Below are 21,051 nucleotides of genomic sequence, written 5' to 3' on the forward strand. Positions count from 1 at the left end.
AAAAGGAAAAACCCACTAACTGATGGTTGTTATGTATTTTAATCTTAGAGAGCCATGATTTTTTCCAGAACCATGTATAGCTTGTTCTATAAGGCAAAATCAAGAGATTAATTCTCTTAAATTATCTTTGAGGGTGATTACTCACAGTCTTTTGTTACTGCCTGAGTGGTCCTTTTACTTGCTCGTTTGAAAAAAACAACAAAGAAATGGGTGCAACGGAACAAGAAACTATTCTACAGTAGCTAATCAATACTTCTGTATCCCTGATGTGGCATCACATTAAACGAGGAAAGTTCCAATTTCCAGTTCGTCGTTGAAGGTTAATTACAGGAGGGCAATTTCACAGTCTTGGGGCCTGACAGGCCAAACGCAGGAAGCCTCAGAGCTACAGACCATGTATAAATATAGATTGTATTTCTTTAAGTTCCTGCAAGCATAATGGATGGGATGTCAAGAGAGATGGCTCGAAAGCAGCAGCAGTGCCTACACGCTCTGCGGTTCTGATGACCGAGGAACGAGGATACCCCATTTCTGTAGCCATGGGCCAATTCTGGCAGTAAGTGTAACATCAGTGGGCAAATGGCATTGCTGGAGGCACAACGCGGCCAGTTCAAAGTCTTAATTTCCAAGTGCCTGGGCGAGAAAATAAGGGAAGCTCAAATTCACGCTAGGGTAAAAAAATTTTAATTTCCAGTGTCCCTTTATTGCCCTTGTAACAGTGATGTTGACGTGTAATGGGCTCTGCAGCCTTACTTGATAAATACATGATGTATAACCAGCTCAGAAATGTTTGTAATTTATTTAATTTAATATTGGTTTTGTTCTTTTTTTTTTTTTTGATAATAAAGAATGTGTGAACAATCATCTGCTTCTTCTGCTGATTGGAGAGCAGCCTTTCCACGGCAGCTCCCGTCTGGTACAGTTTATACCATGGAAAGATGGGATAAATCTTCACATTCAGTACAAGACAGCTGTAAACAGGGGAAGAACAATTTTTCCATCGTGTTCCCTCCTGAAACCAAGCGAGAAGTAACAAGTTTTGAAAACCAGGCGGATTTAAAGCCCCCAGGGCACAGCACCGTGCCCGACTCAGGCCTGTCCCTCGCCCTGGTCCTCGCTGGCTGCCATCCTCCTGCCTGGCCCGTGGCCCCACTGACCCTGGGGGTGGTTATTCCCCACAGACACCCCTTTTCCCCCCACAGACACCCCTTTCCCCCCACACACCCCGTCAGCTTGGCAGCAGCACCCGGAGCCCCAGTGCCCTCGGCCTGCCAGCGGGCTCCAGGCATGGCCCAAGCCAGAGTGAGGGGACACTGCTATTACTGCTTGCTGCTGCGGGTACCAGACACCGCTCGCCACGGCTCCTAAACGTCACCTCGAGGTAAGAAATACGCGAGTTGACGGAGGGAAGAGAGAACCGAACCGCCATTTCCAAAGTGCCGCGGCGCGGAACTACAACTCCCAGGAGCACTCGCGGGGAGGGCGTGTCCAAGGCGCCCATTGGCCGCCCATTCGGGCGGGTGCGTGACGATTGGCGTTCGGCCACGCCCGTCCGCTCCTCAACGGGGCGGCCGAAGTCCACCGGGGATGGCGGGCGGGAGCAGCTGGCGGCGGGTGGCGGCGTGGGCCGCGGGCCTGGGGCTGGCCGCGGCGCTGCTGGCCGTGGTGGCCGCCGTGCTGCTCCGCGCCTACGTCCTGCGCGCCCCGGCGATCCCGCGGCTGTGGGCGCGGCGCGGCGGCACCGCCGCCTTCAGTGCCGGCGAGAGGCTGGAGCTCAAGGAGGCACTGCGAGGTGAGGGGGCCCGGCGGGCCGCCCCGGCTGGCCCCACCCTCCCGGCCCACCGGGCTTTCCCGCGGGCCTGCAGCCAGTGTGCCCCCCTCCAGCCCCGGGTCGGGGGTTGTTGCCAGCCCTCTTATTTCCCCGGCGTCGCGGCTGGGGCGTCCCGAGCTCGCCCTGCGGCCGTGGCAGCCCTCTTCGCAGGGAGAGAGGTTGGCGTCGAGGGCCGGCCACGGGGCACGGGTGGGAGCGCAGCAGCCGTGAGGAAGGACACTTCCTCGGGTGCTTTCCCCCTTGGAGGAACCGGTTGCTTGTTCTCCTGAAGCCAGCTTTCATCCCATGCTCTCTTCGCTGTTTCCTCATGCAGAGTGCTCCAGGCACCCCGTGACTGCGTTTGCTGGGCATCTCTTTGTCCACTGGATAAATCCCTGTTGGTTTTTTGTTGGGTTTTTTTTTCTTTCCTTTCTTGCTGGCTGAAATCTTGCACACCACTTGGCTGCAGACAGCCTGTCCATACCAAGTCAGGGTGTGTTGTGTCTTCTGCAGAGGACTTTGAGGTTATTTACATCTCATGAGGGTTGGCAGTTTGCAGGAAACCACAGTCTGGCATGAAGCGATAGTCCGTGACTGTTCAAGTAGGGGTTGGGTTCTGTAAATCTCACATGTTGTTCGTTTGGAAGATTTATTGCCTAGCAAATTCTGTTTACGTACTTTTGAATGGGAAAATGCAGGCATACAAGAGATACTTTATTCTGTGTTTCTTCTTGAATAACATGACCTTTAAAAGAATCTGTAACCTCACTGGACAGATGCTCTTAGGAAAGCCAGCTGTGGTTGGGACTAAGTTGCACCCATGTTTTGTACGACAGTGACTCGATGTTGGAGAGCAGCCTTGTCTGCCCCTGTTTAAAAGACAGAGCAGACTAGAAGGAGCAACAGAGACCTGTGCGTTTATATATCGTTAAGGGTTGGAGCAGTATGAGGGAGGTGCTGTAACAGTCATGCCATCACAACCTGACTTACTATTGGAAAAGAACCTTGAACTCCCAACTAAGCTACCTGCTTAGCTGCCAAAATAGTTTATGACTCTCAGGAATCAGCTCACCTGAGCAAAATGCAGCTGCTTCTCGGCAGTAGCATTTCTGACAATATCATTCAGCACTTCAGGATGAAAAACAGAGTTGAGGTATCTAGAGAAATACCTTGGCTGAAACTGGAAGGAAATACGGGTGTGCTGCATGCGTGCAGCTCGGCTGAAGTACATCAGTCTTTTTCATTGTGGCAGCTCTTACTGTCCTGTGAAACAATCTTTAAAACCTGAAAAATATTCAGGAACGTAAATATTACTTTCCTTTTTGAAATGCAATTCAAGTATTGTTTGACTTATTTAAGTGTTGAATGATTTCTATTTTGTATTTCATTAAAGGTGCTATTAAAATTCCAACGGTTTCCATATCTCCAGAGGACTTGAATACAACTGCCATGGCAGAATTTGGGAATTACATTCAGGAAGGTACTAACCTTTCATTCTTAGCAATCTCTGCTGCTCAATTTTATTTTCGTAAACAAATTAAAGAGAACATACATGGCTCTTGAATATAATGGAGCAGATTTTTAGTTTGTTTTTCCTCAGGAAAGAACTGGCAGAAATGACATACATAAGTCACCTCTGCAACAGTGTACTTTGGTGTAGCAACGGCCAAAGCTAGAACAGAGAAGGTTCAAATGTCTTTTTGCAATGGTGGTTTTTGGGTCTTGAGATGGTTAGATGGCCTTGCCATTAAAAAAAAAGGGGGGGGGGGGGGCGGGGAAAGAGGAAGACTGCCCCTGCTTCGAGCTACTTTTTTGGCAGTCCCATCATTGCTACCTGCAAAACAGCTGCAGCACTGGTGAACAACAGTTCCTGGTTTTGCTTAGGAAGGTCTTAAATACAAAGTGAGGTGGGTTGGTAGAAGCGTGAGAGCGAAGCTGCAAATCTGCTTCCTGAAGCAAATTTGTTGTGGGCAGTCTTGTTTATAGTGCTCCCCTTGAAGCTAAATAGAGGACTACTCTGTGGAGTATATAATGATAAAATGGGGCATTATTGTTAATTTTTCTTTTTCATGTGTGTTTAATATTTTTCTTAACAGTCTTCCCGGCTGTATTTTCTTCAAAGTTCATTCAACATGAAATTGTTGGGAAATACAGCCATCTCTTTACTGTTCAGGGTTCTAACCCTGAAATGATGCCCTATATGCTGCTTGCACACATGGATGTTGTGCCTGCTCCTCCAGAGGGCTGGGATTTCCCTCCTTTCTCAGCTGCAGAGCATGAAGGTTTCATCTATGGACGAGGAACGCTGGATAACAAAAACTCTGCCATAGTACGTCATCTTGGTAATATCATTTCAGAGACATACAAAGCCTGAAAAAGGCAGCTTGGAGGAATCTATTCTCTTGAAGCTTACTATATTATCTCTCTTGCCCCTCTAAATGCGGGATGTTAGTGATAAATTTCTAAGCCCTGCAGTTTTCTCCCAGCTTTTCCTAGAAATGGAGTGGTGTTTTATTACTGAAGAAAGCAGAGTTAAAGCTCTTAGAAGATACAGAAAAACATGTTCACAGATGCAGATAATTTGATTAAATACCATAATTAAATTTTATGCCAAATGCTGTGTTTGAAATCAGGGATAGACCTTTCACTTCTTCCCAGGTGTCATATGGGCATTCAGAGGCAAACTTGGCCCTTTGAAAAGGCTTGAGTTTCAAAATAAACAATGTTTATTTAATATGATAGTCAACTAACCTTGTATCTTTTATTTAGTCTGTGGCAGAACAAAGAGCTGTTGTACTAAGTACATTTGGGAGGAATGAAGTACAGAAAAAGATTGATCTGTGAAGGATTTCTCATTTGGGAAAAGGTTGATGGAAAAATTAATAAGGAAAACAGTCCTTTGTGACTTGCAAAGATTACTTCTGTGACAGCCCTGTATTTAAATTTAAACAGACATTTAACAAACGAATGTCACAGATGCTGTGGCTGCTTATTATGGCATAGGCCATACTACTAGAAAGTTTCTTCAAGTTGTTTACTCATCAATTTCAAAGCCTTGCAACTTAAAACTTTGTTTTGGTGCTTCCTTCTACTGTGCACTGCACAAGTAACTCCGCAAATGGACAATAACAATCAACAATTTCAGTGAATGTGGCAAAAGTGGGTGCTGACAAGGTAGAGGCAATATAATTCCTGCTGAAATGTAAAAAAATAACTGGATTAAATAGAAGAAAACAGGTGAGATGGAATAATACAGCAAATGGTAGATTTCATTTCTCATTCTTCAGACTAAGTTTCTTGTTCTTCTGTTTCTGTCATCTTAGCACTTTTTTGTACAAAACTTGGTAGCTCCATTCAGAGCCAAACTCTGTAGGATAGGCAGTTTAAAGGAACAGTGAATTCCTTGGATAATTATAACTCTGTCGTGCTTTCTGTGCGGTTTGTCACTGACTTCATCAGTAGCACGAACAAGCCTACACTGTATGTTGTGTATGTACACTGACACTGTGTAGCACACTAAGTCTTAAGCATTATTGATCAAAAATATCACAGTGTGTTTTCCAGAGAATATGAGTATCATCAGTCGGAGTTGTAGAAATAAAAGCCTAACTGTGAATGGGACAAAGTCTCCTTAAGGGCTGTGAATGCATCCTATTTATTTTACATTACATTGCTTTATTTTACAGTTATTCTCCTTACTAACACACAAGAAAAGAACAATACATTCTGCTTTTTTTTTTCTGCAGGGTATTCTTCAAGCTCTAGAATTTCTGCTGAGAAGAAATTACAGACCTCGCAGATCTTTCTATGTTGGCATTGGACATGATGAAGAGGTATTTTCTTTTGTTTCATCAAAATAATGAGTTGTTTGCATTGTTCATGTATGTAACAAGGCTTAATTTTTACACATTGTTTAGCTAGAAAGTCTTTCCTGTTTTTCTTGGTTATGCAGGTAGATACTGTGTCAGGCATGTGGTCATAGCTAGATATTGATTGTTTGCCTTTAAGTGACAATGACAAAGGGTTTGGTGTGATGGGCAAAGTGAAAAGAAAACAGTAGAGTGTTATTTCAAATTCTTTTCTGCATGGAAGGTGCAGCAGGCATCACATTTGGGAGTATATATGATACATGAAAAGCTGGGCTAAGATTTACATGATTGTTCCAAATGATCAGGAAGAGTTATCAAAAATGTTCCACTTCTCTTGTGGGTATACCCTCTAGTAAATGGTACAAAGAGGCAGATGAGGTGATTTTGTTTATTCATTTTCAAAATATAAAGACAAAGAATTGTTAACAGTTAAAATGAGTATCTCTTTAATATGACTAATTAATCTGTGGATTTATAGCTCTGAGATAGCACTGTGTCCAAGAACTAGTAGGATTCAAAGCAACACTCAGTGACTCGTGAATGAGAGCATTCCTCAATGCGGGTATAAATTCACCTGCTGTGAGGCCGTTAACAATCTCCAATGAATTTTATTGACCGTCTTTTATTGACAATTTGCTCCAGAGCTGTTCATTAGGGGATTTCTTGCATTCTTTGCATTGTAGCACTGGGCACTGTCAACAGCTGGATGTTTTCCAGTATTCTTCCCAATGGTGTGGCTTAATCTGACCGGTTCTTCTGACTGGATTCTCACAGGTGTTTGGTCGGAAGGGAGCAATGAAGATTGCAGCTCTCCTGGAAGCCAGAGGAGTGAAACTCTCCTTCTTACTAGATGAGGGAAGTGCAATACTAGATGGCATCATTGCGGGAGTGAAGAAGCCAGTAGCTGTGTAAGTAAGAGAACACAATTGACCATGATGAAAGTGATCCATTTTTCAATAATTATTACTAGCAAGGAACGACCTTGCTAATGTCAATAAAATACATTTTCAAGGCATGTGGTGGTGTTGGTGTTGCTAAAGCTACAGCAGTGGCACAAAGTGCAAGCAAAGGACCTTCAGCATTTGTTTGCTGTCCATCACAGCTGTGCTGACAAAAGCAGAATGTTCCACCTAGTGCACATTAATTGTATGCTGTAGAGTCTGCTCACTGGAGAAACAGCCAAGACGTCAGTCCTCCAACACTTGAAGATTTGCTGTTGCTGCTGCTTTGGTGTTTTTTATGATACTAAAAATACGCAGAGTAGTTCTTTTTACCTATAGTCTGTGCATGTGTGTTTGGAGTTGTATTAATCATTTATTTGTTTATCATTGACCAGAATTGCTATCACAGAAAAGGGTTCAATAACACTGAACTTCACTGTGGAAAAAGATCCAGGACATTCATCCTTTCCTCCTAAGGAGACAAGTATTGGCATTCTTGCAGCAGCGATGTCCAGGTGAGAGCTTCCCTGTCATATATAACATCAAAGACAGTCAAACAGACTCCTAAGTCACTGATATGTGACTTTTTTTTAATATTTGTATTTAGAGTATTTTACAAATCCCCCTTGTATATTTGAAACTGAAGTTTGTAGCTCACTGTGAAGGGCAGAAATGCAATCCCCAGCAAAAGGACAGTTGCCAAGTGTCCGGAGTGTCTTTTCACTTCAGCTGTTCTTAGTGTCAGTTGGTTCTTTAAAATCAAGACAATTGCTGCATCATGATGTCTACCATCATTTATTCTGTAGCAATAGAGATTGCTTTGTGTGGGTTGCAGAATTTCTCTGGAACTTATTTTTGCACATACCTGCTACCTCTATCTGGTAATTATCCAAGCCAGTAAACATGGTGTGAAGTCAGAACATGACTGGGTAAATCATCTCTTTACATGTCTGTGTAGATATCAAATTGGCTAATAAATACGTATTTTTAGAAAAAGTTAGTATGCCCAGATATGATGGAATTTGGTGTGATATTTTTCTAGATTTCCATGTATTCTTTGTAAGAGGCAGGCTTTTGGATTTTTTCAGCTGTTCTTTGAAGAAAGTCTTTGCATGTGACCAGAATGCTCAGAAATCTGTTGTGGAGCTGTGCTCGCAGATTTACTTACCAGGAGAGGAAAGTGTGATTGCATCTCAAATACACGGATACCTTTCAGAAATCAAATCCCTGTCAACCTTCTGGAGCAATAATAGTCAGAGATTTTTTTAAAATTTCAAATCTTGATTTGTTTTGCCATAGACTGGAGCAGAATCCCTTGCGCAATCTGTTTGGCCATGGGCCAGAACTCATGACTATAGAGCACCTTGCATCAGAGGTGAGGAAAGAACTATGATTTCATTCTCAGATTTTCATATTAATAAGTGAAGAATAACCCAGCATATAAATTTAGAGCATAGTTACGTAGTTCCTGGACAGGACTTAAGCTGGCCTTTCTCCCAGATTATTGTTTCTGCCAGAATTATTTCAGCCATAGCCAAGTGACTACACTGTCTTCTTGAAAACAAGAAACTTTCTGATTTGTGGTGTTATTTCTTCCCCTTAGTTCAGTTTTCCTCTCAATCTCATCATGAGCAATCTATGGCTGTTTTCACCTATTGTCAGCAGGTAAGAAAATACATCCTTGATGACCATTCCCAGCCTCTCACCCTTAAAAGATGAAGACCACTAGCCCTTTCTAGTCTTCCCAGGAAATCAGTTATACCTATCAGTTATACCAGTTAAACTATTTCATAGTTTAGACAATGTCAGCGCTTTACTGCTAATGACCACTTTGTTAATTGAACATGCCATCATTCAGCTTATTGCCTGTGTAATTGTGGTGCTTATGTTTTATCGATACTAAACTTCTTTGAAATTTTTTTTTTTTGTAAGAGTTCTCGCCTCGAAACCTTCCACCAATGCCTTGATTCGGACTACTACGGCAGTCACGATGTTTAACGCAGGAATCAAGGTAGCTTCATTTTGATTTTTCTCTATGTAGAGCCATGAGTCAATTAGGACATTTGGTTTCCACCTATTTATATCCAGTTACAAGATCAATTTGGGCCCTGGTCTTAGACCCCATGTGGTGTCACCACCAGTCTAATTTTTACTTTAGATGTGGCTAGGATTTAGCTACAGGTGAAAATTACTTCCTTTCAGAAGTATCTGATCTCTGTCACAAAAAGATCTTTGTAAACCACTGTTAAGATTGTTTATATTTTAGGATGGACAGGAGAGAGTATTTTCTGTGTAATCATACAAAGTATCGATGACAGTATTTGAAACTGCCACAGTCATAAATGCTTCCCTCACCCAGGTGGGGTCTTGTGTTTGTGAGCACGGGTCTGGCATTTACCTTCGTTCATGTAGGGTTAGTGTGCACCTTGGACTGAGAGATAACAGGTTCTGGCAGCTACAGCCAGATCTTGCCCTGATAAGGAGGTGTAGCTATCCGAAAATACTGTAGCTCTGGAAAAGCAGCAGGCTGTTTGGTGTGTCCCTGAAAAAATCTGTTACTGAAAAGCATCACTGGGCAAGAAAACAAGATGCAGTGGCTGAACAGTGACACTGAGTGGCCAGGAGAGAAGTGACACCTCGGTTTCTTGGGGTTTTTTTTCCTAAAGATTGTACCTTCTTTTCTACAGAATGAATATAATTTTGTTAAACAAAAAAGAGTTGTGTGTCTTCAGTAACATAATTTATTAAGTGACTTACATGTCTCATGTGTGGGGAAAAGTAATATGAGAGTGAGGTAAAAATATTGCTTAAAAAACAACATAAACTTTCAGAATTTCTAAATACAAAGTTTCTGAAGGGAGAGGGCATATCTCAAGAGGAAAATTTCTGTATAACAACTAACTTCATTTTTGTTGAATTGATTAATATTTCTTTGTGTCATTATCTGCATTATAGATGAGATTTACAGTGTTTTAACACAGAGTACAGAAAGAGATACTGCACTTAGTGGAAACAGTGAAGACTTAGTCTGAGGCCTGTAATTGAGCAGTTTCTGAGTTTGCAGTTGGCATTTTAATCTGGTTTTAACTTCCTTTTAAGTTTTGGCTCTTCCTTTTTTTTCTAGATAAATGTCATCCCACCTTCTGCAAAAGCAACCGTGAACTTCCGGATCCACTCTGCAGAGAAGGCCACCGAGGTACTTGCCGTCCCCCCGGATGCGGGGCTGTTCTCCATCCCTTTCTGAGCTGGGCAGCACTTGGCCATTTGTGGCAGCAAATCTGTTCTATAAGAACACTCTTCTCGTCTCCTCTCCCTGTATTCATAACAGCGGAGGAAGGGGAAGATTTGGGAGTTGCTCTGAAAGTTTATTCTGGATGGTTTGCTTGGATGACCCAACTACCAAGCAGCAGCAGGTTGACCACCTGCCTTTCAGAGTGAAGCAGTTCAGGAATACCCTGAGACAGTGACGTGCATCTGATTGCACTGGGGGGAAGGATTAGCTTAAGTGTCAGCCATCCACTGAGTAAGAGGAAGAGAGACTGCTGCATGGTTTCAGTCCTAACTATGCATCTGTATTTGCAGCCACAATTGGCAGTTCAAGGACAAATGTTTTCTGGAAAGCGGAACATTTGCTGACATCTAGAATGGATGCTCTCTCGTTTCTTTTGCTTATTTAATCTCTGTATTTTGCCCATAGGTGCTAGAGATAGTTAGAAACACTGTTGCTGATGACAGAGTGAAGATAGATGTAGTAGAGGCCTTTGACCCACTCCCCATCAGTCCTTGGGATGACCAGACGTTTGGAGTCCATATTTTGCAAAGAACCATTCTGGATACATTCCCAGATGTTGACAGCGTAGTCCCAGGTAACAGCAAGCATGTGATGATTATTGTTTCCTCTCCAGCTTCCGCCCTGCCTTTCTATCCCCCATCCCCAATATTGACTTGTTTCCATTTTCTGTGTATTTCTCCACTCCAGCTGTTAACTGCTGGAAACAGCTGGGTTTTCCTCTTTTTATTGGCTCCCCTCTTTATGTTTTTAAAGTTTTAATGTTGTTTTTAGTAGTGGAAGTAAAAAAGCAAACAGGAAACTGACAGAAACAATGAGACTTGAATTTGACACTCTCCATACAAAGGAATCTCTTCAAGGAAGAAAGGAATTGTGAGGGAGAGTAGGAGGTCTTCTTGCTTTAGCTCTTCTTTTATTGTTTTCATAGCTGGCAAAGCCATTCCTGCTTTTCTGTATTGTTCCTTATGATCCCAGCCCCTTCCCTTTCTTGCAGCTCCTTCCTAGTTCTGTACTGTTTGTTGGACTGCAGTTTGAAGCTTAAACTTTTGTGAAGGCTGATTATCATGGCTGTTCTTAGAATGATTGAATTGTATGTTCAGTTCCTTCTGCTCATGAAGGAGAGAATGTACCAGTAAACTGTTTCCAGCGATTTTGCTTTTGGTGTGGCAAGGGGTCATATAGAACTGTTATCATTTGCTTTTCCTTTCTCCTGGGAAAAGTGTGGTCATTAAATTGCTGCTCTCATGCAAAGTAAACCTGAGGTTTGTTTTCCAGGCACATGTATTGGAAACACAGACAGCAGGCATTTCACTAACGTCACAAATGCCATTTATCGATTTAACCCATTGCTCTTGAAATCAGACGATCTTCCCAGGTACTGTATTCTGTCTGCATGCACGCAGCTGTTTGGGGTGGGGACTACCGAAAGAGAAAATCGATACGCATTAGGCAGAAGAAGGAAACCCAACCTTGTATACCTTGGCGTGGTGGTGGTGTTGCCTCACGTTCTGTTAGGCCACCCATTTCCTGCAGATTTGGGTGCTGCACAAATAGGGGTTGGTAATTACACTGTGAGAGTGTTAGCCCTTACTCTACTTCACATGCAGACCAGACCTCATTTAGGTGTCCTCTTTGGTAGTACAGCAATGCTGTGAAGCTGAGTGGATCCCGTATATAGTGCAGCAGTGTGAAAGGTGTTCTGGTAGTTGGCCTTGTTTAAGAAATTCCTCTGTATGTTTGGACGCATGCCACTCTGAATTTATTTGCTCCTTAAAGCTGGAAGCTAGGTTTCCTGGGATGAAGTGATAACAAAGAACATCATCATGCAAAGGATTGTTTCTTTATTTAGCTTGTACTAGATTTTTTGTTTTATTGAGGTGCAGATGATACAGGAATAGAGCGCTCTCATAGCTGTACAGGACAGTGACATAAATGGCCAAGAAATGACTAGAGAGCTAGAATACTGTTTGGGTTTGGGGTTTTTTTGTTTCCACGTACCCCATGGACTTAGTTGTGCTCTGAGCCTTAGAATCAGTAAATTTGGTTGGCCTGAGGAACAGACATTGCAGTTACAGTGCAGTATTTGGTGTATATTGCTGTATTTTACGTTGTGTGTTGTCTTATGAAGTGAACAGGCAAATAGGGTGCTGGGTATATGCAGGTGGGTCACAAATACCCACTAGAATGAAAAACATTCTTCTCTTTCTACCAGGATCCATGGGTTGAATGAGAGAATCTCAGTTGAGAATTACGAGAAGCAGGTCGAGTTCCTCTTTCAGCTGATTAAGAACTGTGATACCGACAAGCTTCCGGAGCCTCACGCAAACTCCCACGAGCTGTGAGAAACGCACCTGAGAAGAGCAGCTACTAAGGTGGACTCTGAGGTGGCAGGGGTCTGGGCCATGAGATGCAGTTGTGTGTTGTGTACTGAGCTATGTCTAGAGTTTGTTTTTTGCATGTTGGGATTTACATACAGATGGAAAAAAATGCTGGTTGCTGCTTTAGGCAAATGTACGTTTTGCCAGAAAGTGATAAGAACCTGGACAAAATACAAAAAGAACCCTGATTTCTGTTCCTCCCTGGTCTGACATGCAGCCGTTAATCTGATGGAATTATTTTTTTTCAGCGCTTTCTTTAAGCCTCTGAAATTGGTAGTCACTTAAAAATCTAAGCTATAATCAGCAGTCACTCATCTATCAGAAAAGAGGTGATTATGCCTATGTGTGCTTTTGACAAACTCGTTTTATACAGTTAATTGATTTTTCACAAATGATGTGTCTGTCAAAAGCTCACATGAAAGGTTTGTGGCATGGTGTAGGTTTCATGTAATTGATAGAGTTATGCGAATAGTTCGTTGCACTGCTGCTTAGTGTGGGCTTCTTCCCCAGCATCTCAACCAGCATCAAGGGTGCTCTCACCCAGTATCAGTGTTAACTTGAGACTGCTAAGTTCTCCCATGCATGTATGCACTGATTTCTGACTCTGTTTTAAAATACTGAGCTCCAGAAGTTCTAGCTGTGTTGCTTTAATTGATGTTGCCCTGATCTGAGAGCTGAAAACTTCTCTTCCTGTCTTTTCAGTGAGGTTTGGTTTTTGGTTTTCTCTCACCCTTCAGTAAGGCCCAGGGTATGTTGTCTAGCTGGGTGTCGGAATGAGGAATTGCAGCTTTAAATAGGAAACTAAATCAGTATTGTCTGCTCATATATATTCTCTTTTCACTGAGTCAGTTTCTGTAGTGTTTGTTTCTCTTCTGTTCCTTTGAGAACTTGATTGTGAAAGATAGTGAAGCCCTTCAGCTTCTTCCTGTTCAGTGGGAGCAGAGACTCTTTGTGCCTTCACTGCCTATGCAAGCAGTTTTCACTTTGCTGCAGCACTTCTGTTGAGTCAGCTCTGTGGGAATCCTGGTGTAGACAGGCCATTGATGTCGACTCTACTTCATCTTGCGCTTCTTGCACTAGCATGCCTGCCTTTGTGTTCTGGTTTTGGCTGGGACAGAGTTCATTTTCTTCACTGCTGTGTTTTGGATTTGCGGTAGAAACAGAGCTGATACCACAGGGATGTTTTCGTTACTGCTGAGCAGTGCTTACACGGAGTCGAGGGCTGTTCTGCTTCTCACGCTCCCCCACCAGTGAGTAGCTGGGGGTGCACAAGAAGTTAGGGGACACGGCCGGGACAGCTGATCCCAACTGACCAAAGGGACATTCCATACTGTACGGCGTCATGCTCAGTGTATCAAGCTGGGGGAAGGAGGAGGAAGAGGGGGGACGTTCAGAGCGATGGCATTTGTCTTCCCAAGTCACCATCGTGCGTGACGGAGCCCTGCTTTCCTGGGGATGGCCGAACACCTGCCTGCCGATGGGAAGCAGGGAATGAATTCCTTGTTTTGCTTTGCTTGCGTGCACGGCTTTTGCTTTACCTATTAAACTGTCTTTATCTCAACCCGCGAGTTTTCTCACTTTTACTCTTCCAATTCTCTCCCCCATCCCACCGGGGGGGGAGTGAGCGAGTGGCTGCATGGGGCTGAGCTGCTGGCTGGGGTTAAACCACAACACTTCGTTAGCTCTAAAGGGTTAAGCATTCTTTTGGCCTTGATATTCTTTTTAGCTGGAGTTACTATTATTAATTAAACAAAGAATTGAGAACCAGATGTTAGCCACAGTAAAGACTGGGTGAAAACTGCTTTGTTGTACTGACTTGCAGACTCTGCTGTAGGTACTAGTGCAACTCCTCCTGTTGCAGTGTTGCAGACGTGTGTGTCTCTTTCAGAGTTTGAATTAGACACTGGAATGAGTGGTTGTTCTGCTCCAAATTCGTATCGTAAAACGTACTGGAATGTACAGGAAATACCCTGAAACATATCCTGAAAAACAGTGATGGAACTGTGATTCCTATTCTTTCTGTTCACCGTTCTCTATTTATTTGCAGCTGATCTTATCAGTATAGGCAATGGGCTAAAACTGTATCAGTCCACTAAATAATTGAAACCAGATCGGCATTTTCATCTAATAAAACAAGGAATGCAGAGTCTTTTCTGATTATTATTTATTCTTTTTATGTAACTGTATAATTGCAATGAAGTCATTTCCACACCTGATTCTACACTAGAGCAAGTCATAAAGCTTCCATCAAAACAAATCCGCATATTTTCCAGCCTGCTTTAATCTTTGCACCATCCCTGGTGCTCCCCTTTCTATACAAAATTAGCTAACTCTGTTTATGCATTATTAGGTAGTAAATAGCTTGCATCTTTTACGGTTTATTGCATTTTGTCTGTGTGCCCTAACGTCATTAATTTGTTTAGCCACATGTCTATGGCTCTTTTGTGAAGGTGTCATTCCTCTTGCAAACTCCTGTTGCAGACACAGCAAAGGCCATGTGTCAGAGTACAGCGCAGAATAAAATACATCCCCGGGAGTGGGAGGCGGAGGAAAGTTTTTGGGTGTTTTTTCTGTGTCAAGTCTCTATAAAGATGACTGACTCTAAAGCCTTCACTTTGACTGGAAGGGGAGATTTGTTGCCTGTTGTAATAGCAAATGGGTCCTAAAGACATAAAGCATCCGTTATATTTTGTCATCTCCTGTCCCCAACCAAAAATGACTCTGTGTTTTAGTGAGGATTGTTTCTTTAGAGGATGTTCATCTGAAGATTCGTTTTGCTCCTGAAGGAAAAGTGAAGGGCAAACAGTGCTGGGAAGGCAGGGTTGGTTTTGGCAGGTACTGTGCAAATATGTGCCATGAGGTTTTGCTATGCAGCTTTTTGCAGAGCCTCATTAAGTGCTGCTCATCAGCCAGTGCTGAAAGCATGCAGTGCCTCTGCATTGGGTAAATGTTCAACAGAGCTTTACTGCAACCCGAAGCCACTAAACTGAAGTGCTTGAAACAGAACGTATCTTGCAGGATCCAATGGTGAAAAAGCACATTCCCCACCTCTGCCCAGTTTTTCCAGTCACTTCTGATAATCCTCTGTGCTTTTTTCATGCAGCAGCTTTGCCCTCCATATTCTTAAATCTCCTTACTTTATCATATTAGCTGCCATGTCATGCTTATCTGGCGCAGTTCTGAAGGGTCGCTCAATGATTTGGTGTCTGCACACCTCTCTGAACCGAACAGCTTGCTTTCCACCCCATTTTCCTGCTCCCATGATATGTTTTCAGAGAATGTCTCTCATCTTGAGCGGTATGTGAAATCTTAGTGTCATCCTGTGAATCATAGCGTCAGGATAATGCGCTGGCCTTTTCTGCTAATGTCATCTACAACTTTACGTTGTATGAATAGTTAACTTGATAATGCCAAGTACATCATGAAAACACAGATTAATAGCTCTGTGAGCTATTCTTTTTTTAATGAGTCATTGTGCTTTGAGCATGTAGCGCAATTACCTCTGATTCATCAGAGAAGGAAAAGCCTGATTTTCTGCTCTGAAGACACATAACTTGGTGTCATACCTAACAGGGTTTTGAACACTGTTTGTATTAGTCCAATTCCAGTGTGTTAACATGTTCCTGTGTTATATCCATAGCAACTTCCTTCTTCCCTCTTCTTTGTAGCCAAGTCTGCAAAGCTGCTGTTCTTCTGACAACAGTTACTCAAAGCAACTGGTCTGTGGTTGTCCAGCCACAGCAGCCTGCTAGCGAGCAGACCAGCCGATTTAGGGTCACACAGGCCTGGTACATGATGGAGAAAAGGTCACATTCCACACCTGCATTTTCTAAAGAAAGCTCTGTTGCTGACCTCTATTTAAAAGGGCTTGGTTTATTTTCAGCCCCAAGTGACCGTGGAGAGTTCAGGCACAGAGCTGGAGGAGAATGCAGGAACAAGGTGTTTACAAAGTTGTTTCCTCAAGCCTTGCATTTGATACTTATATTCTTGTCTCCTCTTTTGCCATTTTGTTTGGCATTTCATGGACCTGGTGAAATCCGTTTTCTCAAGCAGGTGCTATGAAAGCTTCCCCACTCAGCTCAGCCCGTGCTGCTGAGGTCTGGCCTTATCAGTGCCATAGATCAAGACATCCACTGAGCAATCTGGAGGCTGTGTATCCTTTGCTATTAGAGAGAGGCAGTCCTCACCTGTAGCTCAGCCCGTGACCCTTAATCCTGGCCTTCAGTGGTCTTCAGTACTGCCTGCTGCTGTCAGGTTGAACCCTGCACGGATTCTTGCCAAAGCATTCAGTCCTCATCCACAGCCCCCTTGCAGAGCTTGTTAGCTGAAACTTTTACAGACTTGCCATTTTAGTCCCCAAATTCAGGCTCTCCCAAAAACCATTTAAAGAAACTGTACCACCATGACTTGTGAGGTGTCTACTACGGCATTGGTAGTTGCATGCCAACATATCTCAGTGCCTGTAGCAAGGCCTAGAGGCATGCAGAAGTGCTGCCCAGGGAATTGTTTTCCTTAACTGAGCAACAACAGTGAAGGCTGTGTGTCATCCGAGTTGCCGTGCGGGGGGCTTGGCTCTGCTTTCCGGTTCCACAGCTTCCCAGGGTAGCAGGGGCGGCAGAGATAAAGAGCTCAGCATGGTAGGGAAGGGAGTGACCTGCTTCACTCAGTAGAGATCGCTCTGGCTGATTTAAGAGCTGTGATGGTGGGCCCCAGAGGAAGCTGCAGTCAGTTCTCAGCAGGAAGGAAAATGACCACATGGAAGAGTGGTTAATGCAGGGGGCAGGGGACAAAGGGTGAGTTCTTTGTCACTGATGGATTTACCTCTGAGTTGGTCAAGGCCTGGGTAGTGGGGTATGAGAAGCAACATGCAAGTCATGTAGCATATCACAGAGGGCTTTGCATGCATTTTTAAATTTAGTATTTTTAATCCAACACAATTGTATGGCTTATTGTAGCCCTGGAAGTACTTGGATCACTTGAACACTGTCTGATCTTCCACTAGAAATGCAACCACATGGATGGACCTGGATGCCATTCAAGTTATTTAACCGAGTACCCAAAAAAGTTCCTTCTAGTTCATGGCAGTAATCCTCTGCTCGGTGACTGTGCTGACTATGTGTCAGTGCTGAGGCTCTCTGCATGCTCTGTGTCCAGTTACCAAAGCTACACCAGGTTATTTTCTGTATGGTGAAGATGATTGAGAAAGGCAGTAGAGGATTACTATCACAGATTGATCCAATGGCCAGAGGAGGGGATATTAACTCCTCCAGAAAGCCCATAGGAGAAAACCTGAATGTTTGTGGGTTTTTTTCCCAGATTCTAATTATTTTGACTGTACTGCAGCCACTACATCTGGTGTGTGCATATCTGAACTACCTTTAAACTTACTAGCTCACCTACTCATATCTTAGTCTAGCATCAGCATAGGTCTGAGTTCAGCCTACCTGACAAGCTGTATAAGTACTCAGAAAAAGTAATTATTATTTGTCCAGGAGCACTTTTGTCCTCCCAAGTACACTTAGATTTTTAAACGTCATTATTACAGTACTGCCTACCTGTACATAGACACCAGAAAAGGTTAATCCAATGTTGTCTGGGATTTTGAGAAGTGAGAGAGTCTTCGTGGACTAGGAAATAGGGGGGAGTTGAGATGATTTTCATTTATATTTTTTTTTAATATCAGTGTCTGCTCTGACCAGTCCAGCAGACTGGTGGTGGTAGTCGTTTCTTCAGCCTAATTTCTGAATATAAATGAATTCACAGCTTATATCCGGAGCAAAGCAGAAATGTGAGGCATGTCCTCAGTCCCTCCATGACAGGTGTCCCTGCTGTCACTGGGTCAGCAGCTGCTGCCACAGGAACTGCTGGCCTCGTGGAACGCAGGAAGCGAGGACCTTCCAGCTCCCCTCTGCCAGCTGCTCTCACGTGGCAAAAAGCCCAAGGGATGTACCTGACTGAGTCTGACCTATGTTTGGCACAGCAGGCACAGCACGTGGGTGACACATGAACACGGTTGGGAGCGGTAGTCATTTGGACCTTTGGAAAAAGGATGGTGATGGTTTTCTTTGCTTCCAGGCTGGTAAAACAGAACTTCCATGGTCTACATCTCTTCTCCCAGATCAGGACCAGATTAGGGTCAGCTGCTGACGTTGTTGCCTGCCCTTGTGAACTGCTTTTGCTTTGGACTGACATCTGTAGGGGTAAGTCGTTATCCATAACCTATTCAGTCTTTGAGTTTGCCTGTTGAGGGTCTTGGTTACAAGAGATTAAGCATTAGGTTCCCTCAGAATCCTTGGTCAAAGGTGGCTGGGACTCCTTTCAGATCAGCATTTACATGTGACAGGTAGTGGTGGAGCTAGAACAGAGAGCAAAGGGTTTGACTGCCAAATTCTATGTTAGCTTGGGTTTTTGAGTGGCTTTGGCCAAACTCTTTTGCTCGACTGTTCTGTGAAAAGAGCAAAACCCTATACACATTGTAGCCTCCTAGGCCATCACTGAGTGCTTGCCCAGAGCCGGACAGCTTGGTAGTGCTAACGGCACATGGCTGCTGTAGAACACATGGCACAACATTCCATGATCTAGTGTAGCTCAGTGGTCAACTCTTTCCTTTCCAAGTATTTTGTTGCCTTTGGTACCTGCTACCCTGCAATTGGAAACCCGTTTCCTGCCCTTTCATCCTCTGCCTCTCTGATCTCTGCGCGTCAGCGTTGCTGGTGAGGATTTTATCTATTTCTGTTTTCTTGTCTCAGGCGGCTTTTGTCTCCACGCTTCCACTTCCTGAGCGTGCAGCTGGCCGGGCTGTTAATCAACAAGGTCACATTTTGGTGCGCGTTGTTTTTAGGAGTGAAGGAAGAATGGTTGCTGTAGGGGAGATACGGATTTTCCAAGTCAGGAAGGAAAGATGAAGGCAGAAAGAGAGCCTTGCAAACGAGGTTTATTTGGACAAAGGAAAATGGTGATTAGGACTGGAGGCAGGATTTGGAACTCCACTTCCAACTTGACTCTGGAACTGCTTAAGACGTTGTCTCTGCATGTCTCAAGTTTTCCTTGATGTCTCTTTGCTGCTGTCACAGCAGGAGGTCATGAGAATTAGTTAAATGACTGCAGATGCTCATCACCACTTGAAATACTGGGTTCAAGCAGGCTGTCTAGCAGCAGATAGGTACAAAACCCAGAGCACTTTGCCAGTTACTTTATCACAGTGAAAGCAGCACTCTGCTCACCTGCTCCAGAAATTCAGCTTTCTTAGAAGAGTCACATTTGCAAAGGTTTTTGGGCCTGAGAAAGTCAGAAAACCTAAGTGGGTTTATCTGAGCTATCTTCATGCTGCTTGATATAATTTTATATCGTGCTCTGCTTTAAGTGTGCCCTTCACCTTTTTCTTCCACAACAAGAAGTATTTCAGGAAAGGAAGCTCCCTGTGCCCAATTTTTTATATGAGCAGAGAGAAATGAAGTAGGGCAGCCCACATCGTTAGAGGCATCTCAGTCACAATGGATCTCTTGCTGCCATTGACCATGACTACCTTCGTTTCCTTATTTTAAGAAATGAAGTCACCAGCTTTAGTCACACTTGACTTGGTGTAGCTGTGGGGGAACGCAGTTCCTGCGCTGCCCTCCCTCTTCCCCTGGCACGGCATGCTTGTGTCATAGCGGCTGTTATTGGCTCAAGACCTGTCTCCAAGGCATAGAGCTGGGGATCACGTAATCACTCTGGGTAATAACTTGCTGTTGACTGTTTCCTGGGAGGAAAGGCAAGGCAGGAAGGAAAAACAACAACTGGTCAAAAGTTCCACTCATGCAAAAAAGAGGGAGAAAAAAAAAAAAAAGGGGAAATAAAAGGAAAATATGAATCAGAAGAGTTGGTTTCATTCAAGAATACAGGATTTTACAGAGCAATGAGGCACTGACCTCTGCAGCAGGAGTTACTGCTTTTTATGTCCATATTTGTTGTGGGACAGTTTGGCATAAACAGATGCAAAGCGGTGACGCTATTCCTGATTTTCTTTGCTGAACTACCTCAGAGAAGCCCTCGAGTCTGGCACCGCGGCTGGAAAGCCAGCCCATACTGCTTGTATTGCCTCGTTCCCAAAGGGATAAGACAACGTACCAAAGCTGTGCTTCATGAATACGTTGTAACTGATAAAATGCCCTTGGGTTGTTATTTCAGAGTCTGTCTGAGCCGCCCCAGGTGAGCGGCTCGGCTGGACGTAGCGTTGAGCATCGGTCCCAGCGTTTCCCTGGAATGGGGGGGGGTATATCCAGACCCCTCTGTGGGTGAGACAGCAGCGCACCCCTGCCCTGCCCGGCCACCCCGGGGGAACGGGGAGCGTGATCTGACCTGTGACCCCCCTGTCCCCAGGTGGGGAGAACGAGACCTCCCGGGAGGGCGCCTCGGGCACCCCGCACCCCGCCAGCCTAGCGGAGCGAGAACGGACGGACAGCGGGGAGAAGGAAGCAGGAGCCATTCCTTCCAACACCGCGCCCCAGGTGAGAGTCGGGAGCGGCCCGAACTCGGCGGGCGGACGGCGGGAGGGAGACGGAACGGCCGGAGGGATGGCGGGAGGGACGCGGCACGGACAGACGGAGGGACGGCCGGAGGGATGGCGGGAGGGACACGGGACGGCCGGAGGGATGGCGGGAGGGACGCGGCACGGACAGACGGAGGGATGGCGGGAGGGACACGGGACGGCCGGAGGGATGGCGGGAGGGAGACGGAACGGCCGGAGGGATGGCGGGAGGGACGCGGCACGGACAGACGGAGG

At 44.6% G+C, this 21,051-nt stretch overlaps 1 protein-coding gene across 4 annotated transcripts; it reads left to right on the plus strand.

Moving 5' to 3' along the window:
• The first annotated feature begins 1,542 nt into the window (after window positions 1-1,542).
• PM20D1 (peptidase M20 domain containing 1) lies at window positions 1,543-20,698 on the plus strand. Of its 4 annotated transcripts, XR_012838935.1 has the most exons (15): window positions 1,552-1,792; window positions 3,204-3,290; window positions 3,907-4,139; window positions 5,557-5,643; window positions 6,454-6,587; window positions 7,016-7,135; window positions 7,920-7,995; window positions 8,224-8,285; window positions 8,553-8,631; window positions 9,745-9,816; window positions 10,318-10,486; window positions 11,185-11,284; window positions 12,122-12,281; window positions 18,406-18,487; window positions 20,649-20,698. XR_012838935.1 is itself a non-coding variant. In XM_075776134.1 (14 exons), exons 1-13 carry the CDS (start codon window positions 1,588-1,590, stop codon window positions 12,249-12,251), a joined length of 1,554 nt encoding a protein of 517 aa, XP_075632249.1. In that variant the 5' UTR covers window positions 1,552-1,587; the 3' UTR covers window positions 12,252-12,281; window positions 18,363-18,487. The 4 variants fall into 4 exon arrangements, 3 of the variants coding, with proteins under 3 accessions (XP_075632248.1, XP_075632249.1, XP_075632250.1); XM_075776134.1 differs by lacking the exon at window positions 20,649-20,698 and having other exon boundaries at window positions 18,363-18,487; XM_075776133.1 differs by lacking the exons at window positions 18,406-18,487; window positions 20,649-20,698 and having other exon boundaries at window positions 1,543-1,792; window positions 12,122-14,436.
• Window positions 20,699-21,051: the final 353 nt, after the last annotated feature.

Source organism: Balearica regulorum, chromosome 25, assembly GCF_011004875.1.
Source record: "Balearica regulorum gibbericeps isolate bBalReg1 chromosome 25, bBalReg1.pri, whole genome shotgun sequence".
NCBI lineage: Eukaryota > Metazoa > Chordata > Aves > Gruiformes > Gruidae > Balearica > Balearica regulorum.

Bases quoted from the DNA above. Each gene is read 5' to 3' on its own strand.
- PM20D1 (XM_075776133.1), top strand. From the start codon at position 1,588: ATGGCGGGCGGGAGCAGCTGGCGGCGGGTGGCGGCGTGGGCCGCGGGC. The intron at 3,291-3,906 runs GTACTAACCTTT...TTTTCTTAACAG, and splicing joins TGGGAATTACATTCAGGAAG to TCTTCCCGGCTGTATTTTCT. The intron at 8,286-8,552 runs GTAAGAAAATAC...TTTTTTTGTAAG, and splicing joins TTTTCACCTATTGTCAGCAG to AGTTCTCGCCTCGAAACCTT.